This window comes from Saccopteryx bilineata, chromosome 4, assembly GCF_036850765.1.
Source record: "Saccopteryx bilineata isolate mSacBil1 chromosome 4, mSacBil1_pri_phased_curated, whole genome shotgun sequence".
Lineage (NCBI taxonomy): Eukaryota > Metazoa > Chordata > Mammalia > Chiroptera > Emballonuridae > Saccopteryx > Saccopteryx bilineata.
In genome coordinates this window covers 171,922,157-171,947,572 of record NC_089493.1, presented here as the reverse complement: position 1 = coordinate 171,947,572, position 25,416 = coordinate 171,922,157, and the positions used below count along the sequence as shown (strand labels likewise).

The following is a 25,416-nucleotide window of genomic DNA, read 5'->3' as shown; positions in this document are numbered from 1 at the left end:
CTCTCGATCCTGGCTGTTATGCCCACCACCCAGTCATCACGGCTCAGGCAGACAGTGCTCAGGAATGAACAAGGTCTGGAGCAGAGTTGAGCAGGAGCCCCAGGAAGTCCTAGCAGATGCCATTTCTTCTGTGGCCCTGGGTAGCCTGCTTTGAGCTCTGCTACCTCTTGGGACAGAGGAAGCAGAGGGCACTCAAAAAGCTCGAGGGGGGGGGGGGGCCTGGCTTATTGTCTCAGCGGTAGAGTGTCAGCTGGGCGTGTGTAGGTCCCGGGTTGGATTTCTGGTCAGCACACAGGAGAAGCGCTCATCTGCTTCTCCACCCCTCCCCCTCTCCTTCCTCTCTGTCTCTCTCTTCCCCTCCTGCAGCCAAGGCTCCACTGGAGCAGGATTGGCCTAGGGGGGCTGAGGATGGCTCCATGGCCTCTACTTCAGGCACTAGAGTGGCTCCAGCCTCAACAGAGCAGCGCCCCAGATGGGAGAAGCGTCGCTCCCTGGTGGGCATGCCAGGTGGATCCTGGTCGGGCGCATGCGGGAGTCTGTCTCGCTGCTTCCAGGCTTCCAACGTCGGAAAAATACAGGAAGAAAAAGCTCCAGGTGGCGAGCTCCTTTATGACAAACTTTAAAAGTGTGGCATGTGTTTCTGAAAGCACACAGAATGGACATCCCGTTCAAATACCGTGAATATCTACGACATCTAAATGAGGTTTCCAGAGGCGGCTCACCCACAGAATTCTGTGACTTCTACTGCTGCCCTTGCTATCAATAATACTATTGATTTCATACTAGTGTTACAGAGCACTTGTCATGCCCTGCCATGTCCGATAGTTGAGTATGGTGTGATAGAGAGGCAAGAGCACTAGCCTTGCAGTTGGATAGACTCTGGGATCAAATCACTGGGCAACCCTAGGCCTGGGACTTAGCCTCTCTGAGCCTGAGTTTTCTCTGCTGTAACAGTACTTTGTACTAGTACCATTTTCACAGAGTTCTTGAAAGCATTACCTGGGATGATGTATGAAGAATGATTGAAACATAGTAAAAGCCCAATAAATATTTGCAGGGAGAGTTCTTAAGGGCAAAGTCACCTTTTTTAAAAATCCATTACAAAACCTTCCTTAACTCAAGACATACCCTCTTTGGTGTCTGAGAGTGTATGACCTCCCTCTTCAAAATTCTACTGCCTTTGTCCTCTACTTGTTCTTTGCTATAGATAAGGAAGGATCTGATGAAAACTTTAAACCTAATCATATCACTGGAATATTTTGGTTTGTTTGTTTCTTCCCACTTCTCTTAGGGTAATGGCAAAAACCTCTATTGTGATTCCCATCACTCTCTCTGTCTTAACTACATTGACCTATTGGTCCTTTATTCTTACCTTACTCCCACCCACCACAGGACACTTGCACATGCTCTTTTCTCTAACTGGAACATTTTTCTCCGCTCCTGACCTAGTAAATCCCTTCTCATTCTTCACAGTCACCTAATTTATACTTCCTCAGCAAAACCTCTGCAGACTACCCCATGTTTAACCACTTTGTACTATGTCCTCTCCTTCTGGGCACTTACTGCATTTTTTAATGAGTGATTCTGTATCTACCTCCTCCATTTATACCAACGACCTGAAGGCAGGAACTGTGTCTGGTTTTGCTCACTAATTGAACCCGCCAGGACCTTGTACAAGAGCTCAGTAATATTGCTGAAAGAGTGACTGGAAAGGTATACCCAGGGCAATTATAACTTACGATATGAATGAGTTATATTATAAACTATATCGTGAATGTAATTATAATTCATGATCATTGGAGCACAGTGGTTATTGTCACTGTTTTTCAGATATTATAACCAGAGCCCAGAAGGTTAATTGACATAGTCACATAGACATAGGTGAGCGGTGAGTCCATAATCAGAGCTCGGGTCTCCCAGTTCCTGCCATCCCTGAGATTACGCTGTAGAACTATTATCCAGACCTGGGGTACAGGGCTCACAGTCTTTTCCTGGTATTCAGAGGACACCTGGCTCTCCCTATATCCACCTCCCAAGCCATCTCTGGTTTCCAGGATATCCAATACCACATCTGTATAAGACACTGTGATTCTTCTGACTTGTTCATTTAATTTAAAAACTTCCTCAAAAGAAAGCTCAACTCCTTCCAGACTGAGCTGGAGAATTTGTTTTGTGAAAGGCTATATTGTCGAGAGCCCCACACTTCAGAAATGATAACCTTTGTTTTCACCTTCTGCCTGTCACCCCCTGGGTGGAAACAGATCCAGAAGCAGAAGTCTTGAAGTCAAATGATTTAGGGCTCAGTTGCAACAGATGACCTCCATGAAAGGAAAACAGCTTTTGGTCCTTTTCCCATTTCTGTGAAAGAACCAGATCTGTGTTTTCTGTTTGTTTTGTTTTGTTTCTGGTCTGTCCATCTTGGGCGCAGGGCCCTACCTGCTCTCACTTAGGAGCCGGTTCACCCAGGTGTAGTCAGAAGTGCCCTCGGATTCAAAGAGGGAGTCAGAAGAGTGTTGGTCTTCATTCCCATTGGCCGGGAAGAGCTTCATGGGTGGGAACTATTTCACTGCCTGATTCTCTGACCTGTGGGAAGAAAACATTTCCTCACATAGTCCTACTTACTCATTTGACAAATACTTACCAAGTACACTTTGCACGCGTGCACACGTGTGTGTGTGTGTGTGTGTGTGTGTGATGACCATACAATTTGTGGTCCTATCTCGATATAGATGAGAAAGTGCACACTACCTGGTATGCCAAGACAATAAGTATAAACCAGTATTTTCCCAGGTGTAACCGGATGTTATGATTAATGGCTGGATTTTGACTATTAGAATCTTGGGTGATGATACGTTAGGATTGAGGATGGGAATGGGATCTAGACCTCCAAAGCCATGCACGATCAGTTTAAATCTACGTTGAGCTAGACATGTTTAAAATTTTTCCTTAACTTCCTTTTTAAAATAGTTTTTATTTAAAAAAAAACAATCGGGAACAATAGCTCTGGACACCAGGGCCCCTCTCTTTCCTCCTCTGAGATGAAGCCACCTCTAGGGTCCTGGGAAAAAAGCTTAGAATCTATAAAGGATGAAATTGCCCATCAAGGCTAAGTGATGGTGACATTTTTCGAGAACAGAGTAAAACTAAAAGGAACAAAAGGGAATAAAAACCATGTGATTTATGTCTCCTTCTCTTAGAGCTCCTTTGATGCAGCTGTGACTTTATGTGTGAAGATATAAAGGACATAAACATGCACACTCCGTCCCCAGTGCAGAGCTTTGGTCCTAAAACACTGTGTTTCTCTCGCGTCCCAGGTGCCTGTCCTCAGACCCATGGACCTGATGGTGGAGGCCACCCCGCGAAGAGTCTTTGCCAACGCACACACATATCACATCAACTCCATATCCGTCAACAGCGACTATGAAACCTACATGTCAGCTGATGACCTGAGGATTAACCTATGGAACTTTGAAATAACCAATCAAAGTTTTAGTATCCTTTCCTTGGGGCCAGTAACCAATTGACTTGAGTCAAAAGTATTCAGGTAAGAGCAGTCCTGGGGGAAAGTGGAATGAAAGAAATGGTCATAACTAAACATCTAGCATTTGTGAAGAACTGTTATTTTTAAAATTACATTGGTGCCTGACCAGGCAGTGGTGCAGCGGCTAGAGCGTCGGACTGGGATGCAGAGGACCCAGGTTCGAGACCTCGAGGTCGCCAGCTTGAGCACAGGCTCATCTGGTTTGAGCAAAAGCTCACCAGCTTGGACCCAAAGTCGCTGGCTCGAGCAAGGGGTTACTTGGTCTGCTGAAGGCCCACGGTCAAGGCACATATGAGAAAGCAATCAGTGAACAACTAAGGTGTCTCAACAAAAAACTGATGATTGATGCTTCTCATCTCTCTCCATTCCTGTCTGTCTGTCCCTATCTATCTCTCTCACTGACTCTCTCTGTCTCTGTAAAAAAAAATTTTTTTTAAATAAAATAAAATTACATTGGCATCTCTGATATTCTCTCATAGATATTCTCTCTCCTAACCAAGTTGGATGAAGTATAAGTATTGGGCTGGGACAAGCTCTGGATTGGAATTCTGAACCCATGCAGAGGCATTATGTGTGTTGAATTAAAACTAGATGTGATTTTATCAACTATAAGACCCCAGAGCTCAGTTAAAGGTTTCTTCCTTTCATTAAAAGATATTTAAATGGCCTGCCTGTATGGACAGCTTGGACCACAGGTACAGGTTTTATAGTTTTTATTCGATCATAATAGTGAAAATAATAATGGCTGCCGTTTACTGAGTTCTAAGCACTGCACTGGGAACTTTTTGCATAGAATTGCATCTTAAGATGGGCACGTGTCATAATTTTACAGCTTGAAGACTTTTCACAGAGCCTACCTGTGTAATGAGCATCCAGGTTAGGAAAGCAAACTGTATTTACAACTCTCAAGTCCCCGTCACTTTTCGGTCTCTACCCCACTGAGGGTATATTTGATATAACAACCCCAGAATGCCAATATTATTACCTCATGTGTAGCTAAAATTTAGAGAAGTGAAGGTAATTGCTGAGTGTCTGAGCTAGTATTTTTAATGCAGTATTTTGACCCTTTATTCAATAATACAAATCAGATATTTATTTAGTACATATCATGTGGTCCATCCTACCAGAAACCTGATCTTTGCTTGAAATTTCAATCTCAATGAATGATTTCACCACCCAAGCAGCTGAGCAACTGATGTAGAAATCAATATTCTTTTTCTCACACTGCCCTTCACACCCCCAACCCAGTCAACCCTTGAGCCCTCCCTTTTCTTCCTCTATAATATATCTCAAATCAACTCATTTCTCTCCATCTCCATTCCTATGAATCCATGCTAGTGAAGGTCACTGTTTTCTCACTTGTGTGACTACAGTAATCCAGTCTTCATTCTTCCTTGCTATCTTACACAATGGTTGTTCCCATAACAGAGTGGACGGTTTGACATGTGGTTCAATATTATCACTCCCCTGCTAAAAACACCATAGGAACTTCCCATTGAACACAGAATAATATCCAAGTTCTTTACCTTGGACAGTAAGGGTTGTCCATACCATCTGGCCCCTGCTCCCCACTGTGATTGCCTGTCATACCACTCTTTGCTAATTCACTCTATACCAGCCAACTGACCTCTTTCCTGTTCCTGGATACACCTAGTTATTACTTATGAGCTTTGCACTTGCTGTTCTCTCTTTCTGGAACATTCGGCCCCCAGAGTTCACATGGCTAACTACATGTCATCATTCAGGTATCAATCTCATGTCACCTCCTCAAGGGGCACTTCCATTTCTTCCCAAGTATCCCCCAATAACCCTCTAACCCTGTTATCTTCATAGCACTTATCACTATTTGAAAGTGTTTCTTTATTTGCATATTTGAGGTTTCCCCATATTCAAATGTAAATTCTATGAGAAAAGGGACTTTGCACGAACCACTCCTGTATCCCAGGGCCTAGAACATTCTGACATATAGGAAGTACCGTTTGGGTGGTACATGTTCAGTTTGACGTACTAGTAGGTCTTTAAAATGGAGATATTTAGTAAATAGTTGATTATGAAATCCCACCTGGAAATTTCACTGTAAGAGGATATTAGTTATAGTGAGGCTTTGAATGTTCTGATGTAAAATAGACCCATATTAGCTGAAACACATAAAAGATTATTTCTCTTGCAAAGGTCAGTATTGATCATCCCCATCAGCAGACTGCTTCCTCTGAGTCAGAGATTCAAGTTCCGTCCATCATCATGTCTTGTCATCATGTTTATCTGCATCAGGACAGCAAAGGGGGAAAATTGTGGTGGACTACACATGGGAGACTCCTATGAGCCAAGCCTTAAAACAGCCTGCATTCCATTGACTAGAAGTCAGTCACATGGCTACCTCTAACTGCAAGGCAGGCTGGGAAATGTAGTTTAGCTATATGTGCATAAGGAAAAAAGACCTGGTACACAGCTAGTTAGTCTGCACCAGAGAAGAGTGCTCAGTAGCTCCACAAGGCTTTTCAGGGAAGGTTTTAAGCAGGTGGAGGTGATTATGGAGAGACTGAGAACTGACCAGCAGGACCAAGAATGTTAGCTTTTGTTTCTCCCAGAGCTGATTCCGCATACCATCCCAGCCTGAGAGAGCCTGCCTACAGTTTTGGCCCAGAAGTACAGCTGTGAATAGAATGAGTGTGGGTGGTGGTTCCCTTTCTCGCTTTACATCTATTCCAAGAACCAGAAGTCTGCTCAAGCTCAGCTGCTGTCACTCAGAGCTGCTGCTGTCCCCAGTCTAGGTGACATATTTTCTGAATTTTGCCTCTAGGCCCGCAAGGGGAAGGGAAGTTTCTTCAGGCATTTTGGGAGACAGATGCCTTGGGGAGAATGCAGAGGGGAAATATGAATAGCACGGTTTAGGTTATATTCTGCAGATGTCAGACAGCCTGCCAGATGCTAGCATACAAATGAGACTGCGCCATTCACCCTTAAAGCAGCCGCATGTAAAATAATCATAGTCATCATGGGAGAAATGATAACCAATATCTACAAAGTTCTTTTCAACCAGACCACCCTAAGCACTGAGCAGACTGTACAAACTGGGACCCTTTTGCTTATCACCACTGAAGCACAGCCACCTCTGGGGGTGGAAGCGGCCATCTTTCAAAGCAGTGTCAGAAAAACGCCAACCACCAGGCGGGACTCAGTGAATCCTATGTTGTTTAACACTATTTCTGTGTGGCCTCATGGTTCAGGATAAAGTAATGCGAGGTTTCTGAAGGGTGATATGAGTACTATGGAGGTGGTAAGCAAGGTCTTCTAAGCACTACGTGAACTTTTGTTGATATTTGTAATTATGTATTTATGATCATGAATACTATTCAAATACAACTACCAATTCTATAATTTCATACTGAAAAATTTATTTTAAAATGCTTAAAGGAAATTATCAAGTGAATAGTAAGACAAGTGGACTTGCAATACGGTTTTTTAAAAAGGCGTAACTTGCAGTAACTGGTGTTTGGTGTGACACTGGAATTATGTTAAAAACACAGGCTTTGAGTCCAACAAGCCTGGACTCTTACCTAGTTTAATATGGGACCTGTTCTCACCCACCTCTTCTGCTTGCTGGCTGTGTCAACTTTAACATGTGTCTTAACTTATCCAAGCCTCTTTTTCATGACTTGTAGAGAAGAGTCTACAGGATTGTGAGAAATTTTTAAGTGTTTTTTAATATTAACTTATTGTGTGTGTGTATATATATATATACACATACACATTTTTATATACATGTATATATGTATACATGCATATATGTACAAATACACATATATGCTTAGGATAGTACTTTGCTCAGTAAATGATCAATAAACAGGGACCAACACAATCCTAATTATTATTGAAAGGACAAAGAAACTAGAAAAATCGAATGTTTGGATGGTGAATTCTACTGAATGCATTATCTGGGTCAACTTCTAATTCTAGATTTCCCCTTTGGTTCAGCAGTTGGGTGCTCTTTGCAAGATGTTGCTCATCATACCCTAATTACTAGACACCTGCAGAATCTCTGAGGTGCAGCGCCTTGTGTTTCTCACCATATCAAAGTCATGCATTCTTAGCCACATGGTACCTGGTCTTGCATTCTCTCCTTTCCATTCATAGCCAGTCTGTCCCTCTATTGCATAACAGGTTCTGCTTTAAAGTGGTCACACCTTGGCCTTACTGGGTTAACTACATCAGGACAGTAATAATTCTTTTCTAGATAATTCTAGGGCAACGAACAGCCCTAACTTTCATTACAAAAGAATTGCTATAAAAAGAGGTTGCTTCTTTAATGCTGTACCTAGAATCCTTTGACTCTTTTCTCAAGACTAAGAATGAGTTGGCCTGGACTCTTACCTAGTTTAATATGGGACCTATTAAACTTGTACATGTCAAGTAAAGGTAAAGTTACAGCCCACAACACCTGTATCCTGAGCACCTAATTTGTGCAAGGCACCCCACTAAACCATGGGGATATGCAAGTGAAAAGAAACAGAATGACTTGCAACAAATAATCACACCAATTAGCATATAATTACTAATTGAAATAAGTTGTGTGAAGAAAGGGAATATGGTTTTGTGAATGCATTTTTTAAAACCTGCTAGACACTAGTGAGTAAAGGAAGGCTTTACTGAGAAACTGATAACTGAGTTGAGATCTGAAGGAGGAAGAGTATAAGTTAACTGGGCAAAGAGGTGTGAGACATTTGTTCAGCATGTACAAAAGTCCTGTGGCAGGTGGGGGCATGGTGTGTTGGGGGAACTCTAAGAAAGCTACTGTGACTAGAGGCCACAGAATGAGGTAGAACACAGTGTAAGCAAGGCTGGGAAGGTCAGCAGATGTTGTCTCTGGCCATGAGAAAGAGGATTTCTCTGGAAGAAGTCAACTGGAGCATTGTATCTTTGACCTTGGTGTTAGCACCTCTGTGCATCAGTTTTATTTGTCAACTGAGCTGAGGCCTTTTATGAGTTGATTCCCTGATCAAGGGTCTATATATGACCTCAACTGGTGGCTTTCAGCTCTCATTCCATAGTACCATGGACAGCGGCCCTTTGATCCACTAGGAATGTGCCAGGCAGGTTTTGAGGGAAGCTGTAGGGTACATTACAAAGTTTTCTCCTTCCCATATTCAGTGTAGTGTTGGTGGGTTTCCCAGGCCTGGTACCTTTCTTATGTGGCTGCTGACGCTCTGCATCAGAGGCCAGACCAAGGACTTTATGAGGCTGGGGATTTCTCCACCTCCTGCCACAGGGCCAGCCCTGGAGCCTCGGGTTGTCAGGGGAGAAGGCAAGAATGCAACTATGCAGATTTCTCTTGGACTTCTTGGGCTCCCTCAGAGCACTAGAGCAGGGGTCCCCAAACTATGGCCAGGCCACTTATCCCACCCCCGCCACACTTCCAGAGGGGGCACCTCTTTCATTGGTGGTCAGTGAGAGGAGCACAGGATGCATCTGCACCCTGTGCTCCTGGAGTACTGTATGTGGCGACACTGCAAAGCGCGGCATCGCTCATATACAGTACTACTTCTGGTGACATGGGATGCACATGTCACGGCTCCAAAAGCGCATCATATCACTTGTTCCGGCTAGCAGTGACAAATATGGAACTGGACATTGACCATCTCATTAGCCAAAAGCAGGCCCATAGTTCCCATTGAAATACTGGTCACTTTGTTGATTTAAATTTACTTGTTCTTTATTTTCAATATTGTATTTGTTCCTGTTTTGTTTTTTTACTTTAAAATAAGATATGTGCAGTGTGCATGGGGATTTGTTCATAGTTTTTTTTTTATAGTCCGGCTCTCCAATGGTCTGAGGGACAGTGAACTGGCCCCCTGTGTAAAAAGTTTGGGGACCCCTGCACTAGAGCTTAGTAGATGGTAATGCAAATTCTGGAGTCAGACTCGCTGATTTGCATTCAGCTTTATCTCCTGAAATCTGTGTGACCTTGACAAGTTATATAATACCTCTCTGACCCTCGATTTCCTCGTCAATTAATGGAGGTGCTACCACCCTCTAGTTTATAAGGTTGTTGTGAGGATTAAATGAGGTGATCATGTAAAGTACTTAGCAGAGTGCCAGGCACAGAGAAGACACAGAATGATAGTTGCTGTTATTTGGAACATTTCTTCCGACTCCTGTTCTTACCTTGCTGCTTGGATTCTATTCTTTTCTAAAAAAACAAAACCCCACAGGTTTAGTGACTCACACTATACAGGCTCGGCCTCTTGGCCTATAGAACTACTGTGGGTTTTTTGCGTTTTCACAAACTGTGCCTACAGAAGGCTGCTAAGTCACAAGGAATTAAATTCCATCAACATTTATTGAGCATTTACTATGTGCACTAAAAATGGCAAGATATAAAACTCCATCCCTGTTACTATATCCCTTATAATCTTGAGTGTGGGGATATCGATCAGAGTTCAACCAGAGAAACAAAACCATGGTGGGGGGGACAGGGAGAGAGAAACCCAGAGAAATAAAATGACTTGCACAAGTTCTCTAAGCAAAAAAAAATTTGGAATCAAAATTGTATTCAAATTTCCTGACTCCATTTTGTTATAGTCACAGTTTTTATCAAAGTAGTATTTTGAACTTTTCCCATGGAGATGAGGCTCCTGGTGTCCAGCTCTCTCGTGGTCAGTTCTAAGCCAAGGACACTGCTGCTTTAATGATCATCTTCCTTGTTTAGTAATATGTAGAGATTATAAAATGACCTGTAGTCTCATTTAATTTTGGTGTATACTGAGAGAATTTACACCACAGTTGTAACTTAATGCTAGCTAACTCAACTATAAGGGCTCGGAGGAATAAATAAAAAAAATAAGAAAAAGAAAAAAGTTTAACTAGTAATTTATCCAGGAAACCTTCTCCTATCGGATTGAGGACACACACACGTGCATACCCTGTCAACCCACACACATATACACTCTTCCCCGCCTTATTTTTCCATTTAGCAGTTCTTACTACCTAATATACTCTATATAGTATTTATTTACCTTGTTTAGTGACCAGGTGCCCTCCTAGAATCTAGGCTACATGTATCAGGCCATGGTCTCTGCACCCAGAATAGTACTGGCAGACTCTTTGTGAACATTTGTGGAATATGTGGAGGAGTGAGTGAATGAATGAATGAACCCAAGCTAGAGTTACTAAAGGGTAGCTTGCATGTTTACCTTAGAATCTATTTCCCCTATAAGATACAGCTACATTTCTTTTCTGTTTGTGTCCTCTCTATTCTACCGACCCTCTCTCCTGTCTCTCTCTCTCCTCTCTCTCTCTCTCATACACACACACACACACACACACACTCACAATATTTTTTTAGGTGGCTGTGGTCAGACTATATATATTTTGTGTCTAGCATTCCTCACCTAAAATTACATACATATAGATACATACATACATAGATAAGCATAGAAAATATCTTTTTCCATCCTAAAAGACTGTAACTTTATTAAAAGAAAATGTGGAAAAGAAATACACACCTAGGCCCACTGAGATAGAACTATCACTAACGCTTGGTTATAGTACCTTTTAACTCATCATTCTCAAAGTGTAAGTTTTAAATGACATTATGATCACACTTTAGATACAATTTTTCACATGTTTTTAACGAAACTGGAATTTCATTACATAAAAAAACTTAATGAGATAAATTAAAGTCTACTCCTTTCCCAATTACTCTGTGTATACATGTTGTCAATCTTTTATAATGTTGTATAGCAAATATAGACTTTTTTATAGAAAGGTCTTTCCAAGTTTGGGGTTAAGAAAGTGACTGTGCCCCTTAGCATCTTGCCATTACCCCCTCCATGCCCTCAGCCCACTGCTGATGTAATTTATTGCTGGGGCTTCTTATTTGTTTGAAGCCAGTCTCTTAAGGGGTGACCTCCTAGTGTCTTCAATTACTATTTTAAATGATGCCTTAGGCCAGCGCCTGGCACAGCAGTGCCCTCACCTTCCACCGTCTGCTTTCCACGCCTGAAGCTCAGCTGCTAAGCTGGCGGTGCCCCCTCCTGTCCTCAGAGCTGCCTCCAGAGTCCTCACAGAGAGGCAGATTAACCCCTTTTGTTAGCAGAGGTAATTTGCCAGGGCTCAGTAGCTCGGTATTAATCAGGGATGCCATAAGCAGTCGGGGTCAGGAAGAACAGATCTGTCAGGCCCCAGGGTTAATATAATAGCAATCTGTTGGCTGTCCGCCTTGTATATTATCTGTGAACCCAGTGCTGTGTTTTGCTTTTGCCATTTAGTTCTTTGGGACAACAGGGAAATAATTTGGACAGAGCGCTCTAAAGGACAGGGAAGAGAAAATTGACTGTCAAAATGCATCATTCCATTTCCAAGATAATACATGCATTGCTTATGTCCTTTCTCCCTCCTTCCCAACGTGAAGGGCAAAACCACACAGGCTGAAGGTGTGTGTCTCCCTTTCCAACAGTGCCAGGCCAGAGGCCTGCGTTTCTAGATGGTGCAGGTATGAAATACACTCTGACCGTCTTAAGCCATTGAATTTTTGGTAGCTGAACTCCTTCTCCCAAATGTGTTAGAACACAGCAAATTCTCCCTCCCATAACAATTTAGGAAATCTCTTACCATTTTCCGTCTCCCAACTTCTGGTTCAAAACAATCATCACATCATAGGACACAAGAACCCTTGTTCAGATGCTATGTCCCCATCATGGTTCTGAAAAATGTGGTCCCCAAAACGGGCAGTGGATTAAGAGAGCACAAGCCCAAAGTGGAAGAGAGCTTCCTCTTGGACTAGCCAGGGGGAGTTCTGAGAAAGCCAGACCTACCGCTCTCAGAAGGGCTGGCTCTGGGAGGGCTGTTCATCGGGGAGGAGTGTAGTGTATCCTCAAGAACCCAGGCCCTGGAGCTGGACAAACTTGAGTTCAAATCCCAGCTCTGCCCTCTACTGGTCAGATGACCTTGAGCAATTTACCTCCATCCTTATTTCTTCTGCTGGAAAATGGGCCCGTTGCTAGTACTGGCCTCATAAAGCTGAGATGGAGGTCTAATTATACAGTAACATGGCATGTAATAATCATTGATGACAGGTCATTATTCTCTCCCGCCTCCCTATCATTAGGGTCATTAAAAAGAGGAGTAAAGTCACAGTTTATCCCCTGACCCCCCTAGAGTCAGACCCACAAAGCACTCTAGTCCAAAGGCAGATGCCTGAGGATGAGGGATGATGGGCAGGCATAGAGGTCCAGGATGGGAGGGGCGAGGATGGATCCAGAGGCTGCCGACTCCCTGGTCACCTCCCAATACTGGTGCTCTGGATGGTTGGGGAGTGCTGCTGGTTTCATAGATATGTGTGAGCACTTCATTTTCGCACTTTCTGACTTCGAGACTTTATTTTTAGGTGAGAAAAAAATAACCATGGAAGCGGCACCTTCCCCTCCCACGCAGCAATGATCCCTTCCAGGGAATCTGGTGTTGAGAGCTACCCTGGTGGAGGCTGAGAAAGTTGACACCAGATTTTCTTTCCCTATTTTGGGAGAAGAGAAATGTGCTCAGTGGCACAGTAGGGGTTGCAGGCTTTTTCTGGAGGGTAATGAAATCTGACAACAGCCGGACACTGACCTCTGCTTACTGCACCCCGTGTCATGGCCACCAGCCCAGGCGCGGGTCAGGGGACTGTTGAGAACATCCAAGCTTCAGCTCGGGGCTTCCTTCTGGGAGGCACGGGCTCTTGCTCCTGAGGGTGGGGCTGACGGCAGTAATATTTATAACTCTGGCAGCGGTTGAGTTGAAAGGTAGTGTTTTGTAATCCATGGGAAGCCATGTGCTCTGGAGACCCATGTGATACTTGCATCTGGGTTTGGTGGGGGCAATAGTAAAATGCAATGTTTGTTCAGTCGCAAGCTAATTTTAGAAAGAACCCAACAGGATTCGTAAGAGGTACCGGTAATTGAAGGGGAAGTGGCACAGCCAAATATAAAGCCCTTGTTACAGACTGCATGCTGGTATAGTTGTAGCAGGAGTCTACGTGACGTTTGATAGTAGATGAACACTTTGTTGATGTTGGTGTAACTAAAAATACCAGTGCATTGACTTGTACCTCATCTAAAGGGGCTATGCTTCTAACCACAAAAAGCAGTGAAGACTTTCATTCATCTCAGTCTAATAGAATAGTTTGTATCAAGCTACTGCTTGTCAATTCAATACAGTATTTTCCAAAAAGGCACACCCATAATGTTTCGATTTTAATTGTTATGCATTTATTTTCATGTGTATTATTAAAAATGTAACTAGTTCATTGCCCCCATGATTTTTATGAATATTGGATTGCTGTTTAGACAAGGCTGAGTAAGGTGGGTTGACTTAAGCTGATCTGAAGAAAACAATGAGATGTAACAAATTCATGGGACAAAAATCACAAAGGTGGTTCAAAAGCTGTCAAGTCTAGGAAGAGCGGGAGCCATTTGGGTCAGCTTTCTCATACGACAGCGACCACATCACAAGGCCTGTTCCTTTGCAGGAAGTTGCTGGGCCCTTTGCACCTCAGCCCCAGCCACGTGCCTCCCAGTCTGTACGCAGGTCCTTCTGAGCTCTCAGTTGGGTAAGAGAAATCAGCCCAAACCCACAGCTCTACATACCAGACACTCTACTTGAAGGGGTTTGTTTCCATTAAGTAGTTTCATAAGTGTAAGATCAAATGTTTCATTGCAGTATACGAGGATGTGGTCCTTTAAAATAGAGGTATAACAGTTCTTGATTAGAAAGGAAAAAACTGAGAAAAATAAAAAACAGATAACAAACTAAGGGAATATTCCATAGGAAGCTAAAACTCTCTCGCCATACCATTGGAAGGCTTTTTTCTGAAGCTTAAACTCCCACACAAGCTCTAAAGCAAAGCACAACTTATGGAGACTTTAGCCCCTGTATATCTTCAATAAGAAATTTTGCGTAATTACTAAAGGACACAAATGTTGTGCCAGGGGTAAAATCCTAGAGCTGTCACTCGTTGTTGTTTTTTTAAAGATTTTATTTATTGATTCCACAGACAGAGGAGGGGGTGAGGGACAAGAAGTACCAACTCATAGTTGCGTCATTTTAGTTGTTTATTGATTGCTTGTCATATGTGCCTTGACCAGGCAAGCCCAGGGTTTCAAACCAACAACCTCAGCATTCCAGGTCAACGCTCCAGCCACTGTGCCACCGCAGGCCAGGCTGGAGTGTCATTCTTTAGCCATGTGACTTGGACCAAGTTACTTTAGTACTCTGAGCCTCCATTTCCACCCCCTGGAAAATGGGGATATGGAAAGTGATATAATGATTAAATGAGATTATGTCCTTGATGTGCTTTGCACAGTGATTGACCTGTAGTCAGTGCTTAGTAAATGGTAGCAGCTATTATTATTATTATTATCATCATCATCATCACAACATATTAAAGAAGATCTTAGTGATTTTTGAAAGAGGATTTACTGTCTATCATAAATATTATCTATTAGCTCAGGAGTCTGGGTAAAGATTCAAATAAGTTGAATTATTGAGTTGGAATGGGACAAATTTGGTAACCCCTGTTGTAAAATTAGAAATGAAAGTTTGTGTAACTTGGCTCTTTTTAGAACAACTGCATGAACAGGTAACTTTGATTGGACTTCTACGTGTTATGGAGGATTCAATACTGACAAGGGACCAGGGAGACCTGAGTTCTAATGCTGCCTCTGGCCACTGGGTTTCCCTCTAGCTCATTTGCCTGGGACTAATAACACCTGTCTGTCTGCTCACAGAGCTTCATGAGGCTCCACCATGTGTGGTCAATGCTAACCCGTTATAGTAAAATGAGGCGATGCCTTTGCTCACCACCCCTGAGTTTCTGCCCCTACCCTGGTCCGCTCCTTGACTCGTCTGTGCCAGATATCGTCGATATTAAGCCGGCCAACATGGAGGAGCTCACGGAGGTGATCACGGCAGCCGAGTTCCACCCCCATCACTGCAACACCTTCGTGTACAGCAGCAGTAAAGGGACAATCCGGCTGTGCGACATGAGGGCATCGGCCCTGTGTGACAGGCACACCAAATGTGAGTAGCAAACAGCCCAGAGCTGACGGGGGTGGCTGGGTTGGTGGGCCGCTGGCCCCTGACAGGCGGGTGAGGAGAGGCAGAGCCCGGAGGGGGTTGATCTCCTTTCTGATGTGAGACGCACCGGGAGCAAAGAGACTACAACATCTGCCCGATCAGGAGTCCGCTCCACGGTGGGTATTTCAATAAAGATGAAACCTCATGTTCAATGCCACGAATATTTGCTGCAGGCTGTGGAATACAGAGATGAATAGGACATGAGCCCTGTCACATAACGTTGTGACATGATCTGAATTGTGTTTTAAGATCAGTCTCGCTGCTGTAGGGAGTGGGAGGGGGAGAAGGGGGTAGCCAGCGGGGGTTGTTGCGATATCCAGGCAGGGAAGCAGGACCTGGGGAGGGTGGCAGTGTGAATGGGGACAGAAGCCAGTGGGCTCTGGGTAGACCTTGGAAGGACAGCTAACAGGACCTGCTGCCAGCACGGGAGACTGAGAATATACAAGGAATCAAGAATGGCACCTATTCTGGTGACACTCTATTGCATATTTGGAAGTTGCTAGGAGGGTAGATCTGAAAAGTTTGTGTTGCAAGATAAAACTCATAACTGTGTGTGGTAATGGATGTTTATTAGACTTGTGATTATTTTGCATTCAATACATACATCAAATCATGTACACCTGGAACTAATATAATGTTATATGTCAATTATATCTCAATATATTTTTTAAAAGAATTATAGCTGTGGGGGGTGGGGGAGAGAGGTTCACGGCTTCTTGGGGAGATTGCAGCTTTGGGAACCGGCACTCTAGAAGTCTAGAATGGTTCTAATGGGCAACAGGGGAAAGTTTCAGAAAAGGGAGAGGGTTAAAGGGCAGCAGCCACAGGCCCTCTGGTCATGCTGGAGTTGGCAGGGAGTGGACGTAGCAAAGCAGCCCCACACCAGCGGGGGCTGAGTGCCAGGAGTCCAGGGACTGAGACCGATGTCAGCAGGTAAAGCAAGTGTCAGCTGGCACTCACGGCGAGCACTGTGGTCGACGGGCTGGGCTGGAGTCAGCAGGAAGGCTTTCTGTGTAACTCCCCCAAGTAAAGGTGCCTGGGAGGTAGTGACCATCCATGTCCAGTGTCGGGCTACATCATATGCAGCTGCCAAGACGTCCAGGAGTGACCAGAGCTGTGTGTGTCCAGCCAAAACCTTTTGCGAGGTGCTGTTTGACCACTACAGTTTGCAGAGGAGGGCCAAGAAGGAAGGTCTTTTCTCTCGCGGACCCAGATTTGAGTTCCAATCCTTATGTGACAGGAGCGGTAGGAGGACAGCACTCTGTGTGGGTGTCCGGCTAGGACAGGAGTGCATATCTAGGTCATTTGGTTATTTTGTGTTACTCGTTGTGTGAGAAGTATCACACGGGGCAGCTGGTATGTAGAGTGTAGTGGTGTGTAGGTTGTATGGACTCTAGACTCCACAAACCTAGGTCAAAGCCAGGTTTGACCCCTGAGTTGCTGTATGACTTTGTCCAACTCTGCTAAACCTTTCTGAGGCTCCATTTGCTCATCTGTAGAATGGGTCAAATAATAACATTTACCTCGTGGGCTTATCCTGGGACTTCAAAGAGATAACAATTAAGAATTGTTAATGAGATTTTTTTTTTCATACTGAGTCTTCAAAACATGTTTTCAATTCAGATTATCTACACTTCAAGTGTTAAATAGCCATGTGTGGCTAGTAGCTACCATATTGGACAGTGCAGATTTAAGCATTTCCATCGTTGCAGAAAGTTCTATTGGAGAGCGTAGATCTAGACCATAAGCTTCATGAGGGCATGGACTTAATCTGTTTTGTTCACAGCTATTTCCCCAGCACCTAAGACAGTGGCACATGATAAATGTGTAATATTTGCTGATGTCTATGCTGGTATTGATCTTTGAGCAGTATTTACTTATAAGCCAACGAGGGAAAAAGTGTTCAAGGCAGCAGGGTCAGCATTTGCAAAGGCACTGAGGCACGAAAGATCATAATGTTTGGGGAAGTGCTGGTATATAAGGAATGGCTTAGAGAAGGAAGATTAAAATTCAGGAGACATGCAGGGGCCTGGTCATAATGGCCGTGATAAAGAACTTGAGTTTATTGTTTTCTCAACGTCAGTGAACAGCCAGCCATTAAAGTAACAGGAGTAATATGAGCAGAACTCATTTTTAAAGAAGTTTCTTAGACTGAAGACAGATGGACTGAGGTTCGAATCTGACTGGCAAATAAAGAAATGGGGAAACAAGTTAGGATGACATTCTAATATACACAGGATTTCTTTTTCTTTTTTACAGAGAGAGAGGGATAGATAGGGACAGACAGGAATGGAGAGAGATGAGAAGCATCAATCATTAGTTTTTCGTTGCAACACCATAGTTTTCATTGATTGCTTTCTCATATGTGCCTTGACCGGGGGGCTACAGCAGACCAGGTAACCCCTTGCCAGCGACCTTGGATCCAAGCTGGTGAGCTTTGCTCAAACCAGATGAGCCCGTGCTCAAGCTGGTGACCTCGGGGTCTTGAACCTGGGTCCTCCGCATCCCAGTCCAATGCTCTATCCACTACACCACTGCCTGGTCAGGCACACAGGACTTCTTAATAGCAGCCTTTAAATTTGGGGCACACAATCCTTTGGGGGAGGAGGCTGTTCTTGTAGGAAGTTTAGCAGCATCCCTGACCTCTGCCCACTAGATGCCAGTAGCAAAAGCAAGTTGTAACAACCAAAAATGTCATTATGTTCTGAAATATCCCCTGGGGGGAAACTGCTCCCAGTTCTGAACCAGAGATCTCAGTTAAAATTCATTATCAGTCCTTCAGCATGATTTTCTTGTATCTGTGACATATCTGTTACTATTAAGACCTCTGAGGTATACCAGAGAAGTAAGACATTTCGTATGCTCCAGAATTTAAAAATTGGCTGATGAGCTCAGAGGTGCTCAGGAAACATTTCAGGAACAGGGTATCAGGCAGAGTGTGTACTAATACCCAGATGAGTAGTGGAGACCACTAGGGGTCGGGATATTCAGAGGAGGGTACAACTCCTGGGATAGACCTCACGGGGCTTTCAGAGGCTGAGCAGTTGAAGCACACAGGTGGGAAACGGAGTGGTTCCCAGCAGCGCACACAGAACAGATTCCAGTTAAGACATTACATGGAACCTCTAAAGAACTCTTGGTGTTTGGTGAAAGGAGAATATTGAGGACATGAGGTCAGGTAGGGGTGATGGTTCATATCAGGTTGGTCCTTGAAGATCAAGGTCAAAAGTTTATGCCTTTATGTATTCATTCATTCATTCATTCATTCATTCATTATACCCAGAAACTGGCTGCAATCACAGACAGTTCTTCTTAACTTTTCCCAGCAACTACAGCACTCCCAAGGCTAAGCACAAGCCCTGCTGCTAAGGAGGAAGGCCACCCAGGGCAATCCGACCTCTCTGAGCTGCCCCGGATATGGGGGCCCGGCCTGTCAGCAAGTGCAGAACAGCATGTGCCTGGCAGAGGCCAGAGACCCTGGGGGAGGTGCTGCCCACAAAAAATTTTCCTTGAAGTCTCACTTTTCCATCTTAAAATTTCACCTGAATTCTATATTTTATTCCCGTAAAATATCTACCTTTAATTTAATTTAATAATGACATTTTTACCCACCCAAAATTTCAAGTAAAATTGATGTTCCCAAAAGTTGCAGCATTTATCCTGCGGCCTCCTATATCACTCCTTCGTGACCTTCAGGGATGCGCCCATGAGCCCCAGTTTCTAGTATGTGGAGAGCCACTTGAGATCATTCGGCTAGAGAAAAGAGTTATAAAATTCCTGTTTTATGGAAGAGTAACACAGTGATGTAGGGAAGAAGCATAGGAGAATTAGAAGGTGATAAATGAACATTTATAACCTAGGTAAGGATGGTAGCTACGTAAATAGAAAGAAAGGGAAAGAGATCTAGAGCATTTTCTTTTAAGATAACTATGGGTGACGTGAGATTAGAGATTGGCATTCACCACCCATGAATGTTAGTTCATGTTCAGTGTCCGTCCCCTCTAGACTATAAACCCTCTGAGGAACTGAATCTCTTTGGGTCACATTGTATTGCCATGGCCTGGCACTGAGCAGGTGCTCAGTAAATAATTATGCGATGACTAAATTTATGTTCTAGGGTTGACACAAGTGGCATGTGAAATGGGAACTAACCGGAAGCCACATTGGAGGAGACTGCAGGGTTGGGGTTCAGTTTGGAACATGCTATGTGTGAGGGGACATGAGCTGACTCAAGAGGTGGCCTCTCTAGTGAGTGCAAGTAGAACCAGGCTCAAAGGGCCACCAGCCCAACATGGATGTCAGAGATGGCATGAAAAGCCCCGGGGCTCACAGCCAGCATGGTGGATGCCAGCCCGAGCTTCAGGGTGAGACAGACGCGCAAGAGCACTGGACATTGAGGAGTAAGCTGAACGGGAGGCTTGATGAACCATCAACTCAAGATGGAAAAGGACAAAGCCTTAGAAACTTCCAGAACTAGAATGGTTTAGCGTAGAAGCTTTGGAATCAGAACTCAGCTGTGACGCTCAGACCTCTGGCAAGTTATTTAACCCCTCTGAGCCCCATGTTCCCCATTTGAAAGTAGAAAGAAGAGAGAGAGCCTCATAGAGCTGGCTGTTCATGAGAAGCAAACGCCTTCCTATGGCGAGCGCCTAGCACTCTCTGGGACACGGGCTCAATATATGACAGCAGCAGTTACACAATTACTCCTCCTGCGTTCCCTCTGTGCTAGGCCTGCAGCTGTAAGGTGCTAGACACTCCAGTCCATTTTGCAGATATATGAAATGTCATTATTCATTTATTTAATTATCATATTTTTTGCTCCATAAGACGCACCTGACCATAAGACACACCTAGGGTTTTAAGGAGGAAAATAAGGGAAAAAAATATTCTGAACCAAATAGTGTGTTAAAATGTTTAATAAAATACCGTATTTTTCGCTCCATAAGACACACAGGCATTTCCTCTCCACTTTTGGGGGGGGGAGCATCTTATGGAGCAAAAATATGGTAGTATTTGTTCAGACTCTGGTCATGAAGTGGTGAGCAAACCTGGTTTCCTCCCTGCTAGTGCTGCTCCCTGTCTGTGTCAGTGAGGGTACTCCAGAGAGAGCCAATAGGAGCTCTGTATCTCATACATATACATATACATATACATATACATATACATATACATATACATATACATATACGTGTGTGTGGCACATGAGAGAGATGTATAAGTATTTGGTTCATGGGATCTGCAGTGGAGCTGCAGGAGACCCAGGAAAGCCAGTGCTGTAGTTCTAGTCTCAGTCAAAAAACCTGAGACCCAGGAAAGCCGATGATGCAGTTCTAGTCCAAAGGCCAACAGGCTCGTTAGGAAGAGCCAGTGTTTTAGTTCAAGTGCAAAGGCAGGAAAAAAAAAAAACAACAACACAATGATGTCCCAGCTTGAAGGAATCAGACAGAGGTATTCCCTCTTATTGGAGGAGGTCCAGCCTTTCTGTTCTATTTGGGCCTTCAACTGATTGGGTAAGGCCCACCCACATCAGGGAGGGCAATCTGCTCTACTCAGCCCCTCAATTTAAATGTTAAGTTCAGTCAAAAACACCTGTACAGAAGCACCCAAAGCAATGTTTGACCAAATAGCTGGGCGTGCCATGGCCCAGTCAGGTTGACGCATAAAGTTAACCATCACGGTGTCTAAGGAGGAAAGACACAGTAATTGCAAATGTAATGATTCGTATGAAAGAGTCACGTGGTGCTATGAGGGGATATGGCAAGGACTTTATAGCCCAAGACAGTGATCACTGACTATGACCTAAAGACAACAACAGGAGAGGGTCACGGTGCCCACAGAAGCAGGAGGCTTGCCAAGCTGTGCACCCAGGGGCCCCCAGAGGCTGCTCCTGCCTCCAGCCTGGGTCCCATACAACCCTGGGGACAGTCCTCGTGAGACCCAGGAGCTCACCAGCCACCTGCAGGCCTCTGCCTCAGCCTGCTTCCCCACACCCCATCCCAGCCCCGACAGTGCTCTGAATTGCCAGATGTCAGCCTCCTAATCTAATTAAAAAGCGAGTGAAATTCATTTTCCTGGCTCGTCCAAAGTGCCGACCTTCCTTGGTGCACGTCTCCCTTTGTTCGGCTGCCGCAGTGGCGGCCCCCGCTCCTGCCAGCCGGGGAAATAAGTTCAATCTGACCTCTCGCCTGACATTTCATATTGATTTTCTCCATCCTCCTCGAACGCCAGCCTTCAGCCAGCCACGGTTCAGCCGAGGTGTGTGATCGCAATTGAGACAGTTCATCAGAGTTCAGCATGAAAAGCAACATTGGCTCTCGGAGATGAGCTCTGAGAAGGATAGTATTTAATAACCGTCGGCGTTTAATCAAAATGCCGAGGAGATTCGTGTTATCAGAGCTGCATATATTAATTTCCATATGTCCCTCACTCTGCATACTCAGCAGGAGGTAGAAGGAATGATTCTCTCCCTCATGTCTTTTTTTTTTTTTTTTCCTATGGCTTCTGGCAATAGCGACAGGGGTGGTTTGCAGTTTGAGAGTCTTATGTCTAAAACAGTAGGGTGCTATTGCAGCAGCAACTGGCTGGTCTGAATCGTGTTTTTCCCTTTCAGTGCATGGGTATTGGGAGTTGAGTGGAGACACTTTCCAAGAGTAATGAATGGCCACCTAGGAAATGAAAGAGAAATGAAATCTGAACACCTTCCCAATGCCCTGCTTGAACCTGATCCCTCCACCCTCTTCTAACCTCAGCTCCACATAATCTGGCCAAGTAAGCCTGCTTCCTGCACCTCCAATGCACCCAGCAGTTTCCTACCCCAGGGCCTTTGCACAGGCTTTTCTTCTGCCTAGAATGCTCTCCCACCAGGTCCCCACTTATCTGGACTCTTCTCATGTTTTAGGTCTCTGGAAAATGTCACCTCCTCAGAGAGGACTTCTCTGTTCACCCTATTTCTGTCTTATCATCAAATTTTATTTCTTTATTATTTTCATGGCACTCATCTATAGATGCTTGCTTTTCTTCCTCTGTCGCCCCTACTTAGAATGTCATCTCCATGAGGGCAGAGGCCTTATTTATCTTGCCAACCACTGAATTACCAATACTTAGCATGGTGCCCAGCATGGAGTGGTGTCTCACTGAACATCCATGGTAGAAAGACAGGCCGATGGGAAAAGACAGATAAAAGATGGTGTATTCGTTACTAGAGTTGCTTTGCTGTAACAAAGTGCCCCAAACTGGGTGGCTTAACAACAAAACGTTATTGTCTCACTGTTCTGGATGCCAGAAGTCTGAGAGCATGGTGTCAGCAGATTTTTCTTCCAAGGGCTGTAAAGACAGGATCCATTCCCAGTCTCCCTCCTTTGCTTGCTGATGCCTGCCTCCTCTCTGTCTTCATAGTATCTTCCCTCTGCACACATCCGTGTCAACACCTCCCCTTCTTACATCAACGGTCAGCCATATTGCATTAGCCCGCCCCCCATTTTCATCTGATTACCTCTTTAACCCTCTGAGTAGTGAGTTTTATTCATGCTCACTGACCCCTGGGAGTGGTTTTTTTGTTGTTGTTTTTTTTCAAAAAATGAAATTAGTTCCAGTTCCAGTTTTATTAACTTAAAAATCATGTTTGTTTGATAATCAATTTATGGAAACAAGAAGAACATGCATTTGCCTTTTTTTAATGTTGCCTTACACATGTAAGATCATCCTCTGGATGGGCAGGAGGCACCAGGACATACATGAACGTTCATACTACTCAAACGGTTAAAGACCTATCTTCAAATATGGTGACATTGTGAGGTTTGGGGGTTAGGGCTTCAACATGTGATTTTGGGGGACATATTTAGTCCCAAATGGAAGACATGAGAATAACTGAGACCACAGGCCCTGGGGCTGACAGTACCTTCAGGTGTGGGCCACAGGCTCCCTCGCACAGGCGCCTGGGCAAGGTGCCATGCTGACCCCCCTCAGGGGGGCGAGGTGAGAAGCCATCATGGACTCAGGGCTCTCGGCACAGCCCCTGACCCACAGTACTCGTGGCTTCATCGCAGGTGGTGGGGACACAGAGGACTGGGGTGATGGGGACCTGCACATCAAGTCTCTACAGACCCCCGTGGTTGTCTGTGTTTTATAATGACAATGCCCAGACACTCCCCTTTGGTGTAGAAATGTTTTTCTCTCAATAAAGCAGACATTAATTGACCGTAGAGGCTCTGAGGGGTCAAGGGGTCTATCTCCTATACCCTCTTGAGGGGATAGTGTCCCAAATAAGTAGAGTTTGTGTTAAAGACATAACAGCAACAGGTGAAATGCTCATGGGAGTGAGCACAGGGAAAGGGCTGCCGTGAAGGGCCCTGGAGATGTAACTCACCAGTGACCTGTGGACGCAGGTAAAGACGGAGCAGGTGGGGCAGTGCTTGGGGTTAATGTTAAAGCAGGATGCAAAGTTACAAGCACATCATGAACGCGGCAACGTGAAGGAGTGAGCATAGGCAGACTGGCAGCAACTGTGCGAATGGGATGACGTCAGAGCGGCAGAATGCGAGATTCCCGTCAAGGTTGTAGTTGTACGTCTGTAATCAGGAAAGTGTCGGGGGTAATAGGAGGGCCCCCCGGGTGCCTTAGCTGCAGCATGGAAACAGGCCCTTCCCTCCACACACACACACCTTGGTAGCCCCTATTTTAGTGCTTGGACGGGCAAGACAGTGTGGAGCCCAGCCTGATGTTCTATGGCTTAGTCCATGGGGGCTGCTATCATCGAATACCAGAGACTGAGCAGCTTAAACAAGGAGCATTTCTTTCTCATAGTTTTGGAGGCTGGGAAAGCCAAGAGCAAGGCGCTAGCACATTTGGTGTCTGGTGAGGACCAGCTTCCTTGTTCATAAACAACTGTCTCCTCACTGAATCCTCTCATGGTAGAAGGGGACTAGGGAGCTTTCTGAGGCCTCTTGTATTAGGGCACTAATCCCGTTCATGGGGGCTCCACCCTCATGACCTAATCACCTCCTAAAGACCCACCTCCAAACATCATCACATGGGGGACTTGCAGGGTACACAAATATCCAGTGTATCACATTCCCTGCAGCTATGGCCCAGAACACTTTTGCTTTGTTCTTCCCTCTGTCAAACTGCATTGACACTAGTGCGTGAAGTCAGACAGGCCAAGCTAGGGGAGGAAAATCAGCATGGTGTCCACTACCAGCCTCTGTGGCCCAACTGGGTGATCTTGGACAGGTCACTAATCCTCGCTGTGCCTCAATTTACCTATAAAATGGGACTAGTGGCAGCACTTATCTTACAAGGTGCTTGTGAGAATTAAATGCAACAACGCTGGGAAGCTTTAGACCAGGACCCAGCCAATAATATGAGCTCTGGGTTAGTTAGGGTTGGGATAGCGATGCTATCTTGCTTCCCTCCCATACGTGTCTTTTAAGAGCAGGAACAGGACACAACAATAGTTCTAGATATAGTGATGTCAACAGCCATGACCACAGCTAATGTATATGACATTTTATTCTATCCAGAAAGTAAGCCATTCAATCCTTCTGATAACCCTATGAGGCACATATAATTATCAGTCACTTTTTACAGGTGAGGAAACTAGGTAAGAGGGGAAGTAATACTCCTATGGCCACCAATAGACAAGTGACAGAGCTTGGATTTAACCCAGACTTGTACGTCTGAACCAAGACAGCAGTAATCCCTTATTCAACTGAGATATGTTAAACACCTGCTCAATCCTGCTTTCAAGAAGCTTACATTCTAACAGG

General features: G+C 44.6%; 1 protein-coding gene across 4 annotated transcripts in view; it reads left to right on the top strand.

The window, feature by feature from the left end:
• Positions 1-25,416, top strand: part of PPP2R2B (protein phosphatase 2 regulatory subunit Bbeta) — a 457,098-nt gene that overhangs the window by 392,786 nt on the left and 38,896 nt on the right. For all 4 annotated transcript variants that reach the window (XM_066272897.1, XM_066272898.1, XM_066272899.1 and 1 more), the window contains 2 exons: positions 3,315-3,492; positions 15,431-15,595. In XM_066272897.1, coding sequence (XP_066128994.1) covers positions 3,315-3,492; positions 15,431-15,595 — 343 coding nt within the window. The remainder of the gene's footprint in view (positions 1-3,314; positions 3,493-15,430; positions 15,596-25,416) is intronic.